Raw genomic sequence first — 22,408 nt, 5'->3', positions numbered from 1 at the left:
GACCTTTCTCCACTCATTACCTGCCCGCTGACAAAGCTGCCAAATTTCCAAGGGCCATGCGTGATGAGCTGCTCCAGTCCAGGTTTTTTCTTTGAATTCTGGGACTTGTAGTCCTGTTCTATAGTGGAATAAACAAGACTACATTTCCCAGAATTCAAAGACAAATCTGGCCTGAAGCAGTACAACACAAGGACCTGGGAAACTTGGCAGGGCTGTGCTGATGCCTCTGAAAGATTGGTAGTTCTGGGGAAGAGGCAGTCAAGTAGATACTTTTCTTTTCACTATAGGTCTGCATTAAAACTTACCATACCTCCAATTTGAGCTGCCTTCCAGTAGCTCACCTGTGTCCCACCTCTCCTCAACTCTGTACTTGGGCAGGACCCAGTTCTTGATGTCAGACTCCAAACCAGAGGGCAAGAGAGAAGTTACTACAGAACAAGCACAATTTCCCTTAAAGAATGTGTAGCCTGCACAATGATATGACTAAACCTATCACTGTCAGTGTGTGGGAGTACCTTCCTTTGGGTCTTTTTTCTTAGGAAGTTGTGCTTGCTCCCAAGCCTCCTTAGTAAATGATTAAAAAAGCAGGCAACATGTGTGTTTATTTATTGTGAGACTCAAGTGCCTCTCTGGGCAGGGACCCCCTGGGGACACGTTGTAAATTTGATCATCACTGTATATTTCAGTCTATTCTACTAAAAACAGTGCTAATTGGAAGGACTTCAAGATTCCGGATGAAGACGCTTTACTCACTTAACAACTATAAAACCCTCCAACCACTTCAAGGACCCCCTGCCTGGCAAGCTCATCAAATATTTTATTCCGTCCAAACTCCCTCTTTGGACCAAGGTTGTCAATGCATCTCTCTCGTAGGTCATGTTTCCTGATTGTTTGAAGATAGGACAGGTCACCTCATTCCAGAAAATCCAAATCGTGACCCATCTGGCCTCAACAACTACTGCTCAATTACCAACATTCCGACACTAGCAAAGCTATTAGAGAAATACGTACACATGCAACTTTGCAACCACACGGAGCAGTTTCAACTCCTTGATCATCCTCAGTCTGGCTTCAGAACGGGTCATAGCACTGAAACGGCTCGAACACTCATTGTCGATGACACCCTGAGAATGCGAGACCACAACGAACATGGTGTGCTTATATTACTTGACCTCTCCTCGGCTTTCAATACGATCAAACATGATAGCATGAGTGATCTTCTTAAGAAGAGGATGGGGCTATCTGATCCCCTCTTAAAATGGTTTGCCTCTTTCTTTTAACCCCTTCGCCGCTGGCGTGATTTCCCCGCTGTGCTTGGGGGCGGGAGGGGGGCGTAGAGCACCCCCATGCCCATGACAAGGTCAGCTCATCATGAGCCACGGCGCTCCGGTGCGACGAGCTGAGCTCGTCATGACCGCGCCCGTTCCAATGGAACGTTCAGCACAGCAGGGGAATCAGCCCAGCGTGCGAGCGTTCCATCTAACGGGCGCAGCTCGTCATGAGCACCGGAGCGCCGTGGCTCATGACGAGCTGACCTCGTCATAAGCGCTCAAGAGGTTATAATAGAGCACAAAGAATCAAGGTCTATCTGACACCACAGCAGCTACGGCTGGATTTCCACGCTCTCACCCACCTTATTCAATCTGTTCATGGAATGGCTTTGACACATCTCTCTTCCTGAATGGGAAACTGATATGGAGGACGATCTTGCCCTGTGCGTGTGGGAATGTCATCAAGCCATGGCCCATCGAAGGTACTTACCAATGAAGTCGATGGCCTCTGGGAAGAACTGCGACAGGTTCTGGCTCCAGTGGTCGGAGATCGGGATCTGTTTGTAGCGGAAGCTGCCGTTCTCCTCGAAGAGGTTGGGCAGGTTGGGGGTGACGTTCAGGATGTAGCGGATGCCCAGATCGGCCAGGATGTCCTTGTTGCCCGAGTCAGAGGCGCTGCCCAGGTAGAGGTGTGGGAGGATCTGGACGGGGAAGGAAGGGGTCTGGCCAGGTGTACTGGCCCCCTCAGAGTCCATGCCACTCAGCTGGTCCCGTTCCGGGTCAGACTCGGCGTCGGAGCAGTCCGAGTGGATGCAGAGACCCCCGATGCCCAGCACGGCGGGCAGAGGGGAGCTACTGGCACTGCTGTCATCGTCAAGGTTCGTCTGACAGTGCTGGGGGCACTCGGCCTGGAACTTGCTGAACCCTCCTGCGAGAAGATAAGGGGCGAGAGGTTAAACGCAAGGAAATGGGAGTGGACAAATGCATCAGCGTGAGGGTGGATGCATGAAAACAAACAACTGAAGGAGTGAATGGAAGACTTTCACATCACCACACATTAAACCACCTCGATGCAGCCGCAAAGACAACTGCAAAACTGGACCGGACTACTGATGGGAAGGATGTGTGTCAGTACTACGCGATCTAAAAGATCGCGGTACTTGACAACGCGGGCATTACAACGTAAGTCGTTACAACGACTTGCGTTGGAGGGCGAAGATTTTGGAATATTATAATTTTATATTCCAACACCAGTTCACGTAACAGTAGGGAAGGTGTTGGAATATAAAATTACAACATTCCTTGCCCAACAGCGCCATCCAGCGCAAGTCGTAGTAACAACTTGCGTTGTAATGGCATCGTTGTAAAAGGCACTGCGGTGTAAACACCGCGTTGTAAACGATGTTTACCGATGGGAACAGCTTGAATCCCTCCTGCAACATACTAAGGCACAAATAATGGCACAATTTGGATAATTTTGCATGACAAGTGTAATGGAAAATCCCCAACATTGCGCGAATTACAGGGGCGTGATGTAAATTTCTCGAAGGCCTATATGTGATACCCATCAATTGAAGGTTGGAGTGATTGTCCATTTTACTGTGGTACCCTACAGGTAAGGGCTGCAGTGGCTGTAGTAACTTACAGGTGAGAGGTGAAGTAAGTGTGGTACTCTACAGGTGAGGGTTGGAGTTATAGCTGGAAAGTTCACTACAAGTTGAGCATTTGAGGTACATTTTAACTGTCAATTGCGTGTAATTATAAGAATGGCGTAATTTCCGGAATTTTACATAACTAGCATAACACAAATTTCGCAAAATTACGCGTATTACTCTGACATAAATTTCACCCCGGCCTAGTTTTGATATGCTACAGGTGAAGACTCGAGCAGTCTGATTCCATACAGGGAAAGGTTGATGGTGATTTCTCACAGGTGAAGGCTGCAGTCGCCTCGGAACCCTACCAACGAGTTTGGCGTGGATACGTATCACACCTATCAGTGTTAAAGTGGTCTGGTTGTGACACCCTACAAGTAAGTGTTGGTTAGGGGTGACCCTGGCCCCCCACAGTACAGGCCTGGAGTAGCTATGATACCCTACACATGAGAGCTGGGGTGGGAGTTGTACCCTACTGATATGGGGCAGACGTAGCACCGTACGGGAAAGAGCGGAGATGGTTGTAGTGGGACTGGTGTAGTGCCCTGCAGGTGAGAGTTGGAGTGGTTTATAACCCAGGGATATGGGGAAGTTGAAGGACCCTACAGGCAAGAGCTGGGGTAGTTGTGGCACACTACTGGCGAGTGCTGGAGTGGTTGTTAAATCCTATGGGTTAGGGGAAGTTGTACTACCCTACAGCCAAGGCTTTGACCGGTTGTGATACACGACTGGGGATCCCATTACGAAGAACAGTTTACGTTGTCCTGCCTCATCCTAATGCTGTAAGGTATTTAGACCCTCAAGGGGTCATGGGGCGTTTCAGTTCCCCGCAGTGAGTAGCCTGGGTTAGCCCAACCTGCAGCTAGCCTGTGTCTTTTTCTCGCTTCCCACTTTTCACACCCCGGGGTTACCTTGTAGGTAGTATGCCTCGCAGCCTTCCTCCTTCAGCCTCCGCAGCAGCATCACCAGCACCGACTCCTCCTCCTGCTCTCCGCCCTGCCACTGTAGGACAGAGGTGCTTTCATCGTACAGGAGAAAGCGGCCTCCCCTGGGGTGTCCTGTCGTCCCATCCTTCGGTGAGCCCGGGATCAGGGATTGCACGGAGAGGTTCCCCTTGCGAAGTCGTCGCCGCATCAGGCCCGGCAGTGCCACGCTCAGGGCGCCCTCCACGTGGGACGAGTCGTAGAGTTCCCGCCTACGGCAGTCCACAATGCGCAGGCGTGAAGCACGCGTGCCAAGCTCCGCCTGCAGCCAGCTCACCGACCGACCCAGGTTCTCCATTCAGCTGCCTCGAGGCGCTACCCTCTTCACCTGATATGCAAAGCGCAGTCTGAGGCTGTGGCCAGAAATACGATCATTTCTTTTCTCTATTCCTTAGTCTGAGAACGCCAGGAATTTGGAACCAACTTTTAGGTGAGGGGAAACAGGTTTCAAAAGTTTTTCATACCGTCCAAATCAAAGTTGTTTCAAGAGCATCATCTGGCTTGAAATCTTTTCATCCCACATACAAGCAAAATGTCTCCAAACGTTTTCAACTGGATCACCATACCTAAAACGGTGCACCCCCATAGACTGCAATGGGATCAGCCTCCCAAAAGAGTGTGTACCCCCATGGACGTCAATGGTTTCAGCCTTCCAAAACAGTGTACACCCCATTGGCGGCAATGGGCTCAGCCTTCCAAAACAGTGTACGCCCCATTGGCGGCAATAGGCCAGCCTTCCAAAACAGTGTATGCGCCATTGGCGGCAATGGGCTCAGCCTTCCAAAACAGTGTACGCCCCACTGGCGGCAATGGGCTCAGCCTTCCAAAACAGTGTACGCGCCATTGGCGGCAATGGGCTCAGCCTTCCAAAAAAGTATACGCCCCATTGGTAGCAATGGGCTTGGCCTTCCAAAACAGTGTATGCGCCATTGGCGGCAATGGGCTCAGCCTTCCAAAAAAGTGTACACCGCATTGGTGGCGATGGGCTCAGCCTTCCAAAACAGTGTACGCCCCATTGGCGGCAATGGGCTCAGCCTTCCAAAACAGTGTACGCCCCATTGGCGGCAATGGGCTCAGCCTTCTAAAAAAGTGTACGCCCCATTGGCGGCAATGGGCTCAGCCTTCCAAAACATTGTACGACCCATTGGCAGCAATGGGCTCAGCCTTCCAAAAAAGTGTACGCCCCATTGGCGGCAATAGGCTCAGTCTTCCAAAACATTGTACGACCCATTGGCGGCAATGGGCTCAGCCTTCCAAAACAGTGTGCGCCCCATTGGCGGCAATGGGCTCAGCCTTCCAAAACAGTGTACACCCCATTGGCGGCAATGGGCTCAGCCTTCCAAAACAGTGTACACCCCATTGGCGGCAATGGGCTCAGCCTTCCAAAACAGTGTACACCCCATTGGCGGCAATGGGCTCAGCCTTCCAAAACAGTGTACACCCCATTGGCGGCAATGGGCTCAGTCTTCCAAAACAGTGTACACCCCATTGGCGGCAATGGGCTCAGTCTTCCAAAACATTGTACGACCCATTGGCGGCAATGGGCTCAGTCTTCCAGAACATTGTACGACCCATTGGCGGCAATGGGCGGGGCCTGCAGTAGGTCAAACATCACTCCTTTGGAATCTTAGCAGGGTGAGAGGTGGAGGGTACCCAAGGGGGGCCAAGAATGTTGTTGTCTTTTATTCCACAATAAAAATGGATGACTCAGAGCACAAAGGGCGAAGGCGGATTGGTCTCCCCAGAAACAGTCACAGGTGAGTTGTCGCCTCAGCGGTTCCTGAAAACAAAAATAGAAACAGCGTGAGTAAAGCAGAGGTCTGGTGCTGAGGACACATGTTTCATCTGTCACACTTTCCTCTATTGTGTTTGACGTTTATACAACAGGCCACACATACTTGTATCATCAAATGAATTATTGCTATTAACAATCTAAAGCACTATTTGTATCCACCACAGGAGGATAGATGCTAAGTAGGCCCTGTCAGGATAAGAACTCATGTTACTGAGCGATTTCTGCACTTCAGAAAACTTCCCAATGAGCAATTTTACATAAAAAAGCATTAAACCTGGCACCACCCAGAATAACCCGATGTTCGGAACGTGTGGGGTGGTCCCATATTTTACCTACAAGTTGTATTAGTCCAAATTGCTGTCCAGCAGCCTACACCCCCATTCCCTTCCTCCAAGAGTCAAAATGAGCGCCTTGATCCCCCACCCCGCTTGCTTCACACAACAATACACTCTTTCCATTTCCTGCTTTTGTTCCAGAAACAACACATTGATGGAAGGAATGCTTGCATTGATCTCAATGGTGATCGCTTGGGCCCGCCTCTGTCCAGTTTTGCACCCACCATGCAATTCTAGACAAACATGAGGGATAGGCGCCAGTAAAGTTAGTCCTGTCTGAACTGCCAGGGCAGGACACTCCGTGGAGGAACACAAGCCAACCCCAGACCTCACCAGGTCTTGCCAAAGGTATAGGTTGAGTTCTATAACACAATCAGCATGGGATCCACATCTGGGCACACCTGTCACATTTAGGACATCAACTGCAAGAACAACGAGGTGGTGAAAGGAACGTTGGAATTCATCTCAGCCACCGGCGATCGATCAACGCGGCATCCCAGGCCATCAATTTTCATCCGTAGTGCTATTCTAGGCAGAGAACTACTTTATGCAAATCACTCTTGGTCCTGATCCAATAGGAACAGTCCATCCCAAACTGCCAGGCCGGATCCCTGCCCTTCTTCTCTCTCAGGCTGCCTGTCCTTGTCCTTCTTCTCTCTCAGGCTGCCTGTCCTTGTCCTTCTTCTCTCTCAGGCTGCCTGTCCTTGTCCTTCTTCTCTCTCAGGCTGCCTGTCCTTGTCCTTCTTCTCTCTCAGGCTGCCTGTCCTTGTCCCTGTGTTTCTCTCTCAGGCTGCCTGTCCTTGTCCTTCTTCTCTCTCAGGCTGCCTGTCCTTGTCCTTCTTCTCTCTCGGGCTGCCTGTCCTTGTCCCTGTGTTTCTCTCTCAGGCTGCCTGTCCTTGCCCCTGTGCTTCTCTCTCAGGCTGCCTGACCTTGCCCCTGTGCTTCTCTCTCAGGTTGCCTGTCCTTGTCCCTGTGTTTCTCTCTCAGGCTGCCTGTCCTTGCCCCTGTGCTTCTCTCTCAGGCTGCCTGACCTTGCCCCTGTGCTTCTCTCTCAGGTTGCCTGTCCTTGTCTCTGTGTTTCTCTCTTATGCTGCCTGTCCTTGTCCTTCTTCTCTCTCAGGCTGCCTGTCTTTGTCCTTCTTCTCTCTCAGGCTGCCTGTCCTTGTCCCTGTGTTTCTCTCTCAGGCTGCCTGTCCTTGTCCTTCTTCTCTCTCAGGCTGCCTGTCCTTGTCCTTCTTCTCTCTCAGGCTGCCTGTCCTTGTCCCTGTGTTTCTCTCTCAGGCTGCCTGTCCTTGTCCTTCTTCTCTCTCAGGCTGCCTGTCCTTGTCCCTGTGTTTCTCTCTCAGGCTGCCTGTCCTTGCCCCTGTGCTTCTCTCTCAGGCTGCCTGACCTTGCCCCTGTGCTTCTCTCTCAGGTTGCCTGTCCTTGTCCCTGTGTTTCTCTCTCAGGCTGCCTGTCCTTGTCCTTCTTCTCTCTCAGGCTGCCTGTCCTTGTCCCTGTGCTTCTCTCTCAGGCTGCCTGACCTTGCCCCTGTGTTTCTCTCTCAGGCTGCCTGTCCTTGCCCCTGTGCTTCTCTCTCAGGCTGCCTGACCTTGCCCCTGTGCTTCTCTCTCAGGTTGCCTGTCCTTGTCCCTGTGTTTCTCTCTCAGGCTGCCTGCCCCTGTCCCCTCCCGTAAGGCTCCATCCTCTGTCCTACTCCACTCGTAGGCGAAGGACAAAGGCTCCTCTGTCACCACGGCCAGCACTGGACCACTCTGTGTCACCCCCTGCAATGGGCCTGTTCAAAGCGCCCATTCACCAGGCACTTGGAGTGGTGGGCAGCTTCCGGGAATCCTCTGGACAAAGTCAAAATAAGACGCAGGGTGGGCAGCCCCCGCCAGCTTCAAAGCACGGAGCACATTCTGGGCCATTAAAGAAGAAGTCGTCAGTTGTAACTTAAGAGAAACTGAGAACAAAACATAGAAACATAGGGGCATATTTACAAGCCCCTATAGGCAGCAAGTCTCTTTCAGTGATGTTGTGATGGCGATAGGGGCCTCATCATATCTACAAGTCAACGTTAACACTGCCTTGTAAATAAGGCACCATTTCACGCTATGGTTAGCATGAAAGGGGAGGGCAATGGGTGGTGCTGTGGGCGTTCCAATGCAACACCCGCTGTTTTTGACGTGGCCTCCTATTTACAAGGGAGGCGTACATAGGAGGCAGCGCAGAATTAAGAACAGGAAAAACCTGGTCTTACCCTGGCACAACGAGGAGAAATGTTTCATTTCTCCTTTTTTTTTGCTGTTTTCATGTGTGCTGTGTTGTGCAGCACATGAAAGCAGCAAAAGACCAACGATTCCTTACCTACAGGTAGCCCCCCCTTCCAGCACATAAACAATCAATTTTTATCACACATAGAAGTTACAAAGCGGCATTTAAAGATTGTTTATGTGCAGGAAGGGGGACCTTCCTGCACATACACTATCGTCCCCTGCACGCAGACACCTTTGCACTATGATGCAAGGGTGCCTGTGTTGGCGATCGGCTGTAAAGTGTAGCGCCAACGCAGGGCTGCAGCATATTCTTGTAAATATGGTGCAGCCCTGCGTTTCTGAAGTGGCGGAGAGTGGAGTTAACCCAAGGAGGCTAATGCCACGCTCCACCACTACCCTTGTACATATGCCCCATGACGTCTTGTTGAGCTTCTCAAAAGTGGCCCTTCCAGCTCCAATCAAGAGAGGGCAGAGGGATGGGGGGCGGGGCCTTGCAGGGAATCTTCACCGACCAGGAACTGAATGTCATTTTTCACCTGTCATTCAAGACTTCCCAACTCAAGACACACTCTGTAGCTTTAAGAAAGTGCCTACACCTTTCCAGCGTATCTCGCCTCTAGCGCTGGCAGGGCTGGAATCACCAACTGTGCCACACACAGAGGATGGTCCCCTCTTCTCCAACCCTGCCCACCTGAAGCATCTCAGAGGGGCAGGGCAGAAGATGGCAGGCAGGGCTCGAACAACCACTGTGCCACACACATTGGATGGGGCACTCTCCTCCTGCCCACCCGAAGCATCTCAAGATGGTAGTGCTGAAGAGGATAGGCTGGGTTCACGCCCCTCCCCCCCACCAAGCAGTGGCACACCTGTGTGCACGTGACTGCGCACATTCCCTGGCACGTGATGGGTGAGAGGTCTCCTCGAAGGTGGAGGGAGGTCATTTCGACACATGGAGCTGATGAACCTTAGCACCTCGAGACTAGGCCTGGGCGGCAAATTCCGTTCCGCTCGTGGAATTTGGGTAATTTCGCATTATGCGGAGAACGCGGAATTGCCAAAAATACCGCGATCCACTGCTTTGCGGAATTTTTTGCTTGTTTGAGCTTTCAAAATGCATGTTCGCAAGATATTTCTCCCCGAGCACACAAACAACGTTTGCAAACAGGAAAAAAGCATCGCAAATGGGCGGAACAAGCAATTCCTTGTGTTCGCTGAACTTTTGCATGCTTGCGGAGATTTTTTACCGTTTCACGGAGCTTTGCGTAGCATGACTACGCACATTTCGTCCACCCCTACACGAGACCCTCGCGGGTGATTTCCCGCGCATTATAAACCCTGATGGATTGATTGATCTTCCAGAAGTTTCTTCCGTGAAGGGAGCAGGACAGCAGAGCGGCGCTTGTACCTTACCCCACCCATGGGTGCGTACCAAGATAGTGAGCTATGAATCTGACCAGGAGAGGGGGGGGCCTGGGGAGGAGAGGGGACGTATGTATCTCTCTTGGACCAGAAGTCCCTCCAGTGCTTCCCCTGCTCTTTGCCCTCATCGGCTGTGACCATCCAGTGGGTTCTGTGTGTGTGGGCCTCCTCCTGAGATCTCCCCATTAAAGCAAGAGAGGCGTTCAGAGCTGCCTGCCTGGGGGGTAAACCCAGCCTGTCCTCTTCAGCACTGCCACCTTGAGATGCTTCGGGTGGGCAGGAAGGCATCCCTCTGCCCCCCCGTTCCAGAACCCCAACGGCTATCAGGCAGCGGGAACACCTCTGGCCAGTTCTGCACATACACACACCACTTGGAACCGGTCCTGGGCTGCTTGCGTTCAGGATCAGGGAGACCAGGCCTGGCAGTTCGGGCTGGTCTGATCCGATTGGAGCAGGGTCGAGACTGATTTGCATATGGCTGGGTCCAAACTGAGGCTATATGGTGATCAAAATAACATAGACTGTGATGCGACTTGAGCAATGACCAGTGGCTGAGATTAATTCAAGTATTCCATCCATCACTTTTTGTATACTTCAGTGTGTGGCCCTAAGCGGGGCGGGCGTGCCCTGCCGAGGGTCCCGTGCACACTGTGTCACTGGAACCAAGCTGTACCCTGCTGATGAGCCCACAACTAGGGTGGAACCGGTCCTGATTGTTCATGTTCTGGTTCAGGGAGGACCTGGCAGTCCGGGCTGGACTGTTCCCATTGGAGCAGAGTAAGGACTGATTTACATATGGCTGGGTCCAAGCTGAAGTGGCGTGCTGCGCAATAAACCATGGGTTGGGATGCAGTTTCAACAATGGCTGAGATTAATTTAAGCATTCCATCGATCACTTTGTTGTTTTTGCATTTGGAAACACCTACCATACAGCACCACGAAAGCCAACAAAACACATTGTACAACAAACAGCAAAAGTACCACAGCAACACTATATCCCAGTACCACATCAATAACGCAAAACTACCACACTACAAAAACATAACAAAACAGCAAATATAATACCGTAACAATGCAATTTAAACTGCAACAGTACCAGACCAACACTATAATACTAACACCACCACACCAGGGACACAAAACGGCACTTCAACAAAACATAACTACAACCAGCAACTATAATACTGTAACATTACAACTCAAGCTTCAACAGTACCGGAGCAACACTAAAATATAAACAGAGCCACACCAGGCACACAAAACTACACTTCAACAAAACATAACTACAACCAGCAACTATAATACTGTAAAATTACAACCCTAATGCAACATCACCAGAGCAACACTATAATATCAACAGTACCTTACCAAAAACAGAAAACTACACTTCACAAAACATAACTGCAACCAGCAATTATAATTATGTAACATTACAACTCTGCAAAATACCAAAGCAACAGTATAATATCAAGAGAACCACACCAAGAACAGAAAGCTACACGTCAGCAAAACATAACTGCAACACAGCAAATAGAATAGTGTAACATTACAACTCTAGCTTTTACAGTACCAGAGCAACATTACAATATCAACAGGGCTACACCAGGAAAACAAAACTACACTTCAACAAAACATAACTGCAACCAGCAATTATAAGTATGTAACATTACAACTCTAGCTTCAACAGTACTAGAGCAACACTATAATATAAACAGAACCACACCAAGGACACAAAACTTCACTTCACAAAACATAACTGCAACCAGCAATTATAATACTGTAACATTACAACTCTAGCTTCAACAGTACCAGAGCAACATTATAATATCAACAGAACCACACCAGGATCAGAAAACTACACTTTAACAAGACGTAACTGCAACCAGCAATTATAATACTGTAACATTACAACTGTAGCTGCAACATTACCAGAGCAACACTATAATAACAACAGATCACACCAAGAACAGAGAACCACACTTCAACAAATCATAACTGCAACCAGCAATTATAAGTATGTAACATTACAACTGTAGCTGCAACAGTACCAGAGCAGCACATAATATCAACCATACCACGCCCGCAACACAAAACTACACTTCAACAAAACACAACTGCAACCAGCAAGTATAATAATGTAACATTACAACTCTAGCTGCAAAAAAAGCAGAGCAACAGTATAATATCAACAGTACCACACCAACAACACAAAGCTACACTCCAATAAAACATAAGTGCAACCATCAAATAGAATACTGTAACTTTACAACTCTAGCTGCAACATCTCCAGAGCAAAAATATAATATCAACAGTACCTTACCATGAACAGAAAACTACACTTCACAAAAAGTAACTGCAACCAGCAATTATAATTATGTAACATTACAACTCTAGCTGCAAAATACCACAGCAACACTATAAAATCAAGAGAACCACACCAAGAACAGAAAACTACACATCAACAAAACATAACTGCAACACAGCAAACATAATATTGTAACATTACAACTCTAGCTTTAACAGTACCAGAGCAACATTATAATATCAAAAGAACCACACCAGGATTACAAAACTACACTTCAACAAAACATAACTACAACCAGAAATTGTAGGTATAAAATGTCAACTCTGTCTTTAACAGTACCAGAGCAACGTTATAATATCAACAGAACAACACCAGGGACACAAAATCTCACTTCAACAAAACATAACTGCAACCAACAAATATAATACTGTAACATTACAACTCTTGCTGCAACATCACCAGATCAGCACAATAACATCAAAGTACCACACCAAGAACAGAAAACTACACTTCACAAAACAGAACTGCAACCAGCAATTATAATTAAGTAACATTAAAACTCTAGCTGCAAAATACCACAGCAACACTATAATATCAAGAGAACCAGACCAAGAACAAAAAACTGCACTTGACAACAAAACATAATTGCAACACAGCAAATATAATACTGTAACATTACCACTCTATCTTTAACAGTACCAGAGGAACATTATAATATCAACAGAACCACACCAGGGACACAAAAACTCACTTCAACAAAACATAACTACAACCAGCAATTATAAGTATATACAATTACAACTCTAGCTGCAACAGTACCAAAGCAAGACTATAAGATCAAAAGTACCACACATGGGAGACAAAACTACACTTCAACAAAAACACAACTTCAACCAGCAACTATAATACTGTAGCATTACAGCTCTAGCTGCAATAGTACTACAGCAACACTATCATATCAACGGATCACACCAAGGACACAAAACTACACTTCAACAAAACATAGCTGCAACCAGCAATTATAATACTGTAACATAACAACTCTAGCTGCAACAGTACCAGGGCAACACTATAACATCAGCTGTACGACATCAAAAACAGAAAACGGCACTTCAACAAAACATAACTGCAACCAGCAATTGTAATACTGTATTATTGCAACTGCAGATGCAACAGTACCGGAGCAACACTATAATATCAACAGTGCTACATATACAACCCCAACTATACTACAGCAAAACATGCCTACATCACTGTAGGCTCTGTAATACCGCAAAATTACAACTCAAGCTGCTGCTGTACACGGCAGCACTAAAACTACCAGACACACTACTACAACACTGGCAAAGTTCAATAGGGGCACAGCCACATTATTTGGTATCATAACAAAAATGAAAAAACTAGAATGCAACAAAACAAAACAGCTATGCTACCACCATTACAACGCTGCCACATTTTGAATAAAACCACTAGAACACTGAAACTACAATGCTATCTGTACCTCTAAAACATGTCTGCAGCACTACCACAACACTGCCACCGCTGAATTAAAACTACTACACCAATGCAACTACATTACCACCACCACACCAAAAGTATAACTACATCACTGCCTATCACCATTTGAATAATACAACTACAACAATACAAGTACAATACTACTACCAGTACGCATTGTAACTACAAAACTGGAACAAAAACATTACACTGCCATCAATAAAACACCACCAATGCAACAATAGCAACATGTGCGTTCTGGCTGCCAAAATTTGAATAATACCGCTACAACACTGAAACTATAATACTATCTCTACCTCTACAACACCTCTGCAACATTACCATAACACTGCCACCACTGAAATAAAACTACTACACCAATGCAACTACATTACCACCACCACACCAAAAGTATAACTACATCACTGCCTATCACCATTTGAATAATACAACTACAACAATACAAGTACAATACTACTACCAATGCAGCATTGCAACTACAAAACTGGAACAAAAACATTACACTACCATCAATAAAACACCACCAATGCAACAATAGCAACATGTGCGTTCTGGCTGCCAAAATTTGAATAATACCGCTACAACACTGAAACTATAATACTATCTCTACCTCTACAACACCTCTGCAACATTACCATAACACTGCCACCACTGAAATAAAACTACTACACCAATGCAACTACATTACCACCACCGCACCAAACATATAACTACATCACTGCCTATCACCATTTCAACAATGCCACTGCAACAATACTACCACCACTACCGCATTGTAAGTACAAACTGGAACAAAAACACTACACTACCATCAATAAAACACTACCAATGCAACAACAGCAACATGTGCGTCCCGACTGCTACAATGACTGACGCCTTTGGATCAATTCACAAATTGCATCGTGTTGTACGAAAACTAGTACTCTAGTTACACTACAAAGTACGACTCACCAACTACAACCAGACACCGCCACCTCAGCCTCGCTGTGTAGGGATCTTCACCAAGGTGCCAGAGCTCTCCACGCACGGAAATATACTGTTTGGTAGTAAATATGGGAAAGGCAGTGGCTTGAAAATATTAATGCTTATTACCAAATGGGAAGGGGTAGGGCAATTTGAGAAGGAGTTTAGAGAGTGACATGCTAATACAACCCCACACTAAAGAGCAAGACCATTGCAATTCATAAACTACACATCAAAAGTTAGTGCAGCTCTAAACAATAGCCAAAACTGTCTCAAGTATAGTCCAGACCTGCCTAGGAGTAAGTAAAGCTACATGTCTGGCTTTCACAGCTCACCAAGCCACCCCAGTTCAGACATGGCCATATGCAAATCAGCTCTGACCCTGTGCCCAATGGGAACAGTCCAGCCCGAACTGCCAAGCCATGCCTTCCCTGGACCGGAAACAAGCTTCCTGGGACCAGTTTCTTGCTTGACTCCAGTGACAAAGTGAGCAAGGGACTGATTTGCATATGGCCATGTCTGAACTGGGGTGGCAGAGTGGGCTAAAGAACGGTGATGGATTAAACCCAGATCTGAGACTGGGGGTGAATGTTTTGCCATTGTGCAACATTCCGTCCATCATCTTGTTTGTTTTGCTGTTCACCCTATGTGGGAAGGGTATGCCCAGACGCGAATCCTGTGCTCACTACCCCACTGGAGTCAAGCTATCCTGGCTGAGGACGGCTCATAGCCAGAAACCGGTCCAGGGAAGACATGGCTTGGCAGTTCAGGCTGGACTGTTCCCATGAGGCACAGGGTCAGACTGATTTGCATATGGCCATGCCTGAACTAGAGTGGCATGGTGAGCAAAAGAATGATGGATTAAACCCAGATCTCTTGATTGAGGTGAGTGTTTTGATTTGTTCTGCAGTCCATCCATCAATTGTGTGTCTTTCACTCACTGAACATGGCAGCAGTTTTTTCGATACAGCCGAGTTTAGCTAGTGAGTAGTAGGGGGACGGGTGGGGGGCAGGTCCTGGGGGCCCGGTAGGGGCCCTTGAACGGTCAGGCAGGGTCTTCTGACACGGTGGTGAGCGTGTGTGGGCGATCGAGGTCTCCGATCCCCACAAAAGTCTGGGAGGCTGCGGTGGGAGGGAGGGGGGGGGGGGGGTTATCACCCTAACACCCCCAGGCCCTCCCACAGGTCTGGAAGCTGTGGGGGGGACTCCTGTTTCCAGTCTGTGTGTTTTCAGTGCCCCCGCCTGGCACGTGCAGGCTAAGACCCCTCGCCCCTGCCCCCCTCCGGTAACCCCCTCATCCCACGCATGAATATCTGCTCTCTTCTTATGCCCCCACAGGGACGCAGCCGGACCCATGTGTGGGGGCATTTGAGGGCGAGGATCCTGGTTACTGCCCCTCACACTCAATAAACCGCGTCATTCTGCCCTCTCAGGGCAGGGGTGTTTACATACTTGTGCCCCCGTCCTCCCAGCGCGCCCCACCACTCACCGTGTGCATCTGGCGCAAGGCAGGGGGCTCAGCAGTCCTGCAGGGCTGGGGTCCTGGTCGGGCCGGGGCTCGGCTGTGCTGCCCGCTCCTGGGGGGCTCAGGCCCCTCACCCCGCCCGCCCAGCGCGCCCCATCCCTCACCGTGTGCATCTGGCGCCAGGCAGGAGGCTCAGTCCGGGCAGAGGGGTTCAGCCCTGGCAGAGGGGGTTCAGCAGTCCTGCAGAGCTGGGGTCCTGTCCAGCCCGGTCGGGCCGGGGCTCGGCTGTGCTGCCCGCTCCTGGTGGGGCTCAGACCCCACCCTCCCGGCGCGCCCCATCACTCACCGTGTGCATCTGTCGCCAGGCAGAGGGGTTCAGCCATGGCAGAGGGGGTCAGCAGTCCTGCAGGGCTGGGGTCCTGTCCCTCCCCGTCCGGCCGGGCTCGGCTGTGCTGCCCGCTCCTGGTGGGGCTCAGACCCCGCACCCACCCTCCCGGCGCGCCCCATCACTCACCGTGTGCATCTGGCGCCAGGCAGAGGGGTTCAGCCCTGGCAGAGGGGTTCAGCAGACATGGGTCCTGTCCCTCCCGGTCGGACCGGGGCTCGGCTCTGCTGCCCGCTCCTGGGGGGGCTCAGACCCCGCACCCCGCCCGTGCTGCCTGCCGATGGTCCTCAGCCCCGCCGGGACAGGATGAGGTCGTTTCCTGGCCACGTGCTGTCTGTGTACAAGCAGAGCCCCCGCCCCTCCCCCACACACGGCAGGAAGCGAGAGTTAACCCTGGCCGGGATCCGAGGAGGAACAGAGGAGGGTGGGCTCCGAGGAGGAGAGGGAAGGAGGTAAAGTGGAGAGGGAGGGGAGGGGGTGAGGCTGAGGAGGCGAGGAGGAGGGAAGAAGAGGAGAGATGGAGAGAAGCGATGGAGAGAGAGGAGGGACAAGGATGGATAGAGGAGGGGAGAGATGGAGATAGACGAGGGAAGAGAGGAGGGGAGAGAGGATGGAGAGAGAGAAGGATGGAGAGAGGAGAGGAGGGAAGAGATGGAGTTAAAGTGGAGAGGGAGGGGAGGCGGCGAGGCAGAGGAGGCGAGGAGGAGCGAAGGGGAGAGGAGAAAAGAGATGGAGAGAGACGAGAGGAGAGAGAAGGGAAGAGATGGAGTTAAAGTGGAGAGGGAAGAGACGGAGAGAGGAGAGGAGGGACAAGGATGGAGAAGCAGAAGAGGAGGGAAGAGAGGAGAGAGGAGAGAAGAGATGGGGAGAGAGAGAAGGGACAAGGATGAAGAGTGGAGAGGAGGGAAGAGATGGAGTTAAAGTGGAGAGGAAGGGCACAGCGTGAGGCTGAGGAGGCGAGGAGGAGGGAAGAAGAGGAGAGAAGAGATGGAGAGAGAGGAGAGGAGGGAAGAGAGGGAGAGACAGGAGAGACAGGGTGGAGAGAGGAGAGGAGGGAAAGAGATGGAGTGAAAGTGGAGAGGGAGGGCACACGGTGAGGCTGAGGAGGAGGTGAGGAGGAGGGAAGGAAAGAAGAGACGGAGAGAGAGGAGAGAGAAGGATGGAATATTTTTTTATTTATTTTTTTATTTTTTTTATTTCAAAGGTTTTATATAGCGCTGCTGGACCCAAAAGTATCAGAGCGCTTTACATGGGGGTGAGAATCAACGAATGTTTGTGCGAGAAATAGAGAAACAAAAAGCAAAACATACGTAATGGAATCAAATATACATAATAAAGCAAAATACATAATGAAAGTGTAATCTGTAGAGCTTGCGTTATTTACCCCAGTATTTGTTGAGAAGGAGTACTTTGAGTTCTTTTTTGAAGAGAGGGTAGGAGGGGTTGCAGCGAAGATCCTTAGGGAGAGAGTTCCAAATTGTAGGAGCGTTACCAGAGAACGCACGGGATTGGGTCTTTTGACATTTGAGTCTAGGAGGGATAAGGACAAGGGAGTTTGTGCTCCTCAGGGACCCGGAGCAACCTGCGTTGTGTAGTTTGTTTGAAAGGTAAGAAGGTGTGTTTTGGTGGAGAGCCTTGTGTGTGATGCAAGCGATCTTATAGGTGGATCTTCCTTCTATTGGGAGCCAATTGAGGATCTTGAGGGTAGGGGAGATGTGATCAAATTTTTTACAGTCGGAGATGAGTCTTGCAGCTAGATTTAGGACAGATTTGATCGGAGCAAGATGAGTTTTAGGTGAGCCGGCCAGAGTTGCGTTACCATAGTCGATCCTAGAAAGGACAAGCGACTGGACAACAAGCTTGAAGTCGGCTGCTGGTATAAATGGTTTAATTTTCTTGAGTTGTAGAAGGGTGAAAAGGGCACTTTTTGCTGCATTTTTAATGTGGGGGATGAGATTGAGGTTCTGGTCAATACTGATGCCGAGGGACTTAACAGTATTAGAGGGGGAGAGTGAACAGTTAAGAGCTTTGATGTCATTGATCCAGAGTTGGATGGGCAGGGGGTTGTTTTTGGGGGAGAACAGTATGATTTCAGTTTTTTTCGGGTTAAGTTTGAGATGGTTCTGATGGAACCAGGTTTGAACTTTAGTCAAGGTGTCATTGAGGTGAAGTATGTGTTTGTGGGATTTGACCTTGTAGTATAGTTGGGTGTCATCAGCATAGAGGTGGTAACTGATATTGGCTTGTTTGAGGATGAGAGTGAGTGGTTCCATGAACAGATTGAATAGGGTTGGGGAGAGGATGGATCCTTGAGGGACGCCGAGTGAGACGGGTTGGGGTTTAGAGAGGAAGTGGCTGAGCTTGATTTGTTGTGATCTGTTATGAAGGAATGAGGAGAACCAATTTAAGACATTACCTTCAAGGCCAAATCGAGCTGTAAGAATGTTGAGAAGGGTGCGGTGGTGTACAGTATCAAAAGCAGAAGAGAGGTCAAGGAGGATTAGTATTGAGGATTCCCCCCTATCTAGTGAGCGATGGATGTCGTCAGTAATGTTTAGCATAGCAGTTTCGGTACTACATCCTTTTCTGAAGCCAGATTGGAAACATCAAGTAGATTGTAGGTGATGATGTGTTTATCTAATTGTAGTAGGACACATTTCTCTAGGGCTTTAGAGAGGAATGGAAGGTTAGAGATAGGGCGAAGGTTGTTGAGGTCATTAGGGTCGGTCGTGGGATTTTTTAGAATAGGTGTGATTTGACCAAGTTGAAGAGAGGCGGGAACGCAGCCAGTGGAAAGAGAGGAGTTGATGATTTTGGTCCAAATAGGTGCGATGATAGAATTAAGTTCTTGAACCAGGTGTGCGGGAAGAGGATCTTTGGAGTGGGAGGAAGGTTTGAGTTTGGTAATGATATTAGTGATCGTAGATTCAGATACTGGACTAAAGTCACTCCACGAGGCATTGTTTTTAGCCGGGGAGATGAGTTCCAGAACGGGGTCAGGTTGGGAGAGAGCTGGGAGGGCTTGAGAGGGATTGAGAGGAGTTGATGGAGAGAACGAAGGTGAGTTAGAGGAGGTGGAGAGGGTGTGTTGGGTGGGGGGAGGTTGGAGTGAGAGCGGGAGGGAGGAGAAGGATAGTTCGATCAAGTTGATTTTGTTAGTAAAGAAGCTAGCGATTTCTTCACATCTGTCGGTAGAGGCTAAAATTTTGGGAGGGCCAGTGGAAGTTTGTTTTTTTACAATGTTAAAGAGTTCTCTCGGGCGGTTTCTCGCCTGATCAAGCTGAGTCCGGAGAAAGGAGGCTTTTTCATTGAAGATATGTTTTTTGTATTGGGCTCTAGCGGCTCTGAGTAGAGCCAGATTTTCAACGGTCGGATGCTTCCTCCAGCCCCTTTCAGAATGTCTAAGGGATCGTCTTTGATTATTTAGATCGGTATTGAACCAAGACTTAGGAGGGATGTTTTTTTGTTGTTTGAATTTGATTGGAGCAATTTGGTCGAGGGCTTCACGAATAGAGTTATTATAGTGGTTGGTTAGATCGTTGGTGCTGTCAGAGAGTGGAGGAAGAAGTAAGTGGTTCTTAATTGTCGATTTCAATTGTCCAGGGGGAATGAGGTGAAGGTCGCGTGTGGGTTTTTTAGGTAAAGTGATGATGGGGGTGCTGCGAGGAACAGATCTATTCATGGTAAAAAGGATTAGGTAGTGGTCAGACCAGTCAACCGGAAGTATGTTAGATAGGGAGGCCAGATCACCGCTGGTCATGATAGCATCAAGAGTGGCACCTTTGTTATGGGAATAAACGGAGAGAGAGGAGAGGAGGTACAAGGGTTGGATTTATTTATTTATTAATGCGATTTTATATAGCGCGGACTTTACCCAAAGGCGTCAGAGCGCTTCACAATAGGAACAGTAATGATACATGAGGAGAAAATTACAAGTGAACAAATTACAAAAGCAAACTTTACATTACATGAGGCAAAAGTGACAATTGTGAGAAAACAAAATACATGAGGTATCAAACGGTGCATTACAGGAGGAAAAAGTGACGTGTGCAGGTTACAAGAGAAAACAAAGTACAATTAGAGGTATAATACTGCAATATATGGCAGACACTCAAGCACAAGAACAAACTGGGAAGGCACTTCCATAGTCATGGAGAATAGTTTTCAGTAATGGGAGGTCTTCCTTCAGATGATAGAGAGGGCGTGAATTAACTTTGGAAGTGTCCTTGAAGGACGAGAACTTTGAGGTCAGTTTTGAAGGCCTGGGAGGAGGTGGTGGTCCAGAGCTGAGGCGGAAGTGAGTTCCAGATTCTCACTGTGTTGCCTGAAAAGGATTGGGCCATCGTTCTTTCCTTCTTGAAAGTGGGAGGTTCAAGCAGTAGATTTTCCGCATTTCGTGATGGTCTAGAGCCTCCAGAGAGTTTCAGTTTATTCGCCAGGTAGCGAGGAGAGGAGTGCAAGGCTTTGTGGATGATACAGGCAGTCTTGTAGATAGCTCTAGCCTCTAGGGGAAGCCAGCGGAGGGTGGATAACATCGGTGTGATGTGGTCGCTTCTTTTGGCCCCAAAAATGAAACGAGCTGCTGAATGGAGAACAGATTTAAGGGGGGGGGGTGGAATTTGGGGAGGCCAGTCAGAAGAGAATTGCAGTAGTCCAGTCTGGAGAGGACCAGCGATTGCACCAGAGTTTTAAGGTCTTGCTCCATGGAAAAAGCGACAAATTCCCCAAAGAAGGCGCAGTTGGTATTGAGCAGACTTTGCAATTGAACTAATGTGGGAGAGTAGATTGAGTTTTGTGTCGAGTATGACACCCAGGGATTTTGCGCTGTCGACAATGGTGGGTTTATTGTTAAGTAGATTCATCTGATCCATCCATGATTGAACCGGGGGAGGAGAGAGTGAGGAGGAGAGGAGGAGGAATTCAGTTTTGGGGGGATTCAGAATCAGTTGATGAGTTGACATCCAGTTTTGGATGGAGTCCAGAGTAGAGCTTAGGAAGGCGAGATCATGGGTGGAGGCAACCTTTAGGTAGAGTTGAGTGTCGTCTGCATAGAGATGATAGTGAATCCTGGATTTACTTAGGAGATTTCCCAGTGTTTCTAAATAGAGATTGAACAAAGTGGGTGCAAGTATAGAACCTTGGGGAACACCTTGACCTACCGCCAAAGGAGATGAAAGACTTTGATTATTTGGGATCTATCAGAGAGGAAGGAAGCAATCCATTTAAGCACAGTGCCCTCCATGCCCATTCTCTGTTGCAGAGTGTTGAGGAGAGTGTTGTGATTGACAGTGTCAAAGGCTGCAGAAAGGTCAAGGAGAATTAGAAGACAGGACCCCCCCGAATCGAGTATCCTCAGCGCGTCATCAACCACTTGCAGCAGGGCTGTTTCAGTGCTGCAGTTTTGGATGAAGCCGGACTGACAATTGTCAAGAAGATCATTGTCCTTGATATGATGAGAGAGTTGTTTTGCTACACATCTTTCTGTGATCTTCGCAAGAAAGGGTAGGTTAGTGATGGGGCGGACATTGTTGAGGTCATTCGCATCAGCAGTGGGTTTTTTAAGCAGAGGGGTGACCTGCCCAGTTTTGAAGGAGACAGGAAGGGAGCCTTGGCAGAGGGAGAGGTTGACCAGAGTGGTCCAATAGGACAGTGAATGGGAATAGAAGTCAATAGCAATGGCACTGGGGATGGGGTCAAGAGAATGGTTGGAGGGCTTTGTTTCGCGTATGCACTTGAGCAGGGCATCTTCAGAGATGGGGTCGAAGTTCTGCCAGATGGCTAGTGATTTGCGCTCCTCTGGAGGGGTAGGATGAGCGACCTGATCCACAAGGGATTTCACTTTGTTGTCGAAGAAAATAGCGAAATCCGCTGCTTTCTTTGTAGAATTCTCCAACTTGGAGGTTGGGGAAGAGCAGTTAGGAATCTTGATGAGATCGAATAGTTTTTTGGGTCTATTTTTGACTGAGTCAAGGAGGGTTTTGAACTGCGATGCTTTCCCAAGGAAGATGTGCTTGTGGTACTTGGATCTTGCTGAACGAAGCGTGGCCAAGTTATCG

General features: G+C 48.7%; 1 protein-coding gene across 1 annotated transcript in view; it reads right to left on the bottom strand.

The window, feature by feature from the left end:
• DUSP9 (dual specificity phosphatase 9) overlaps window positions 1–16,663 on the bottom strand; it is a 55,633-nt gene extending 38,970 nt beyond the window's left edge. Inside the window, exons 1-3 of the mRNA XM_078664116.1 lie at window positions 16,482–16,663; window positions 3,838–5,689; window positions 1,762–2,199 (exon numbers count right to left, since the gene is read on the bottom strand). Coding sequence (XP_078520242.1) covers window positions 1,762–2,199; window positions 3,838–4,207 — 808 coding nt within the window. The 5' untranslated portion in view covers window positions 4,208–5,689; window positions 16,482–16,663. The remainder of the gene's footprint in view (window positions 1–1,761; window positions 2,200–3,837; window positions 5,690–16,481) is intronic.
• Window positions 16,664–22,408: the final 5,745 nt, after the last annotated feature.

The sequence above is a fragment of the Lissotriton helveticus genome, chromosome 10, assembly GCF_964261635.1.
Source record: "Lissotriton helveticus chromosome 10, aLisHel1.1, whole genome shotgun sequence".
Lineage (NCBI taxonomy): Eukaryota > Metazoa > Chordata > Amphibia > Caudata > Salamandridae > Lissotriton > Lissotriton helveticus.
The sequence above is the reverse complement of the archived record's forward strand: the minus strand, read 5'-3'. Positions and strand labels throughout refer to the sequence as shown.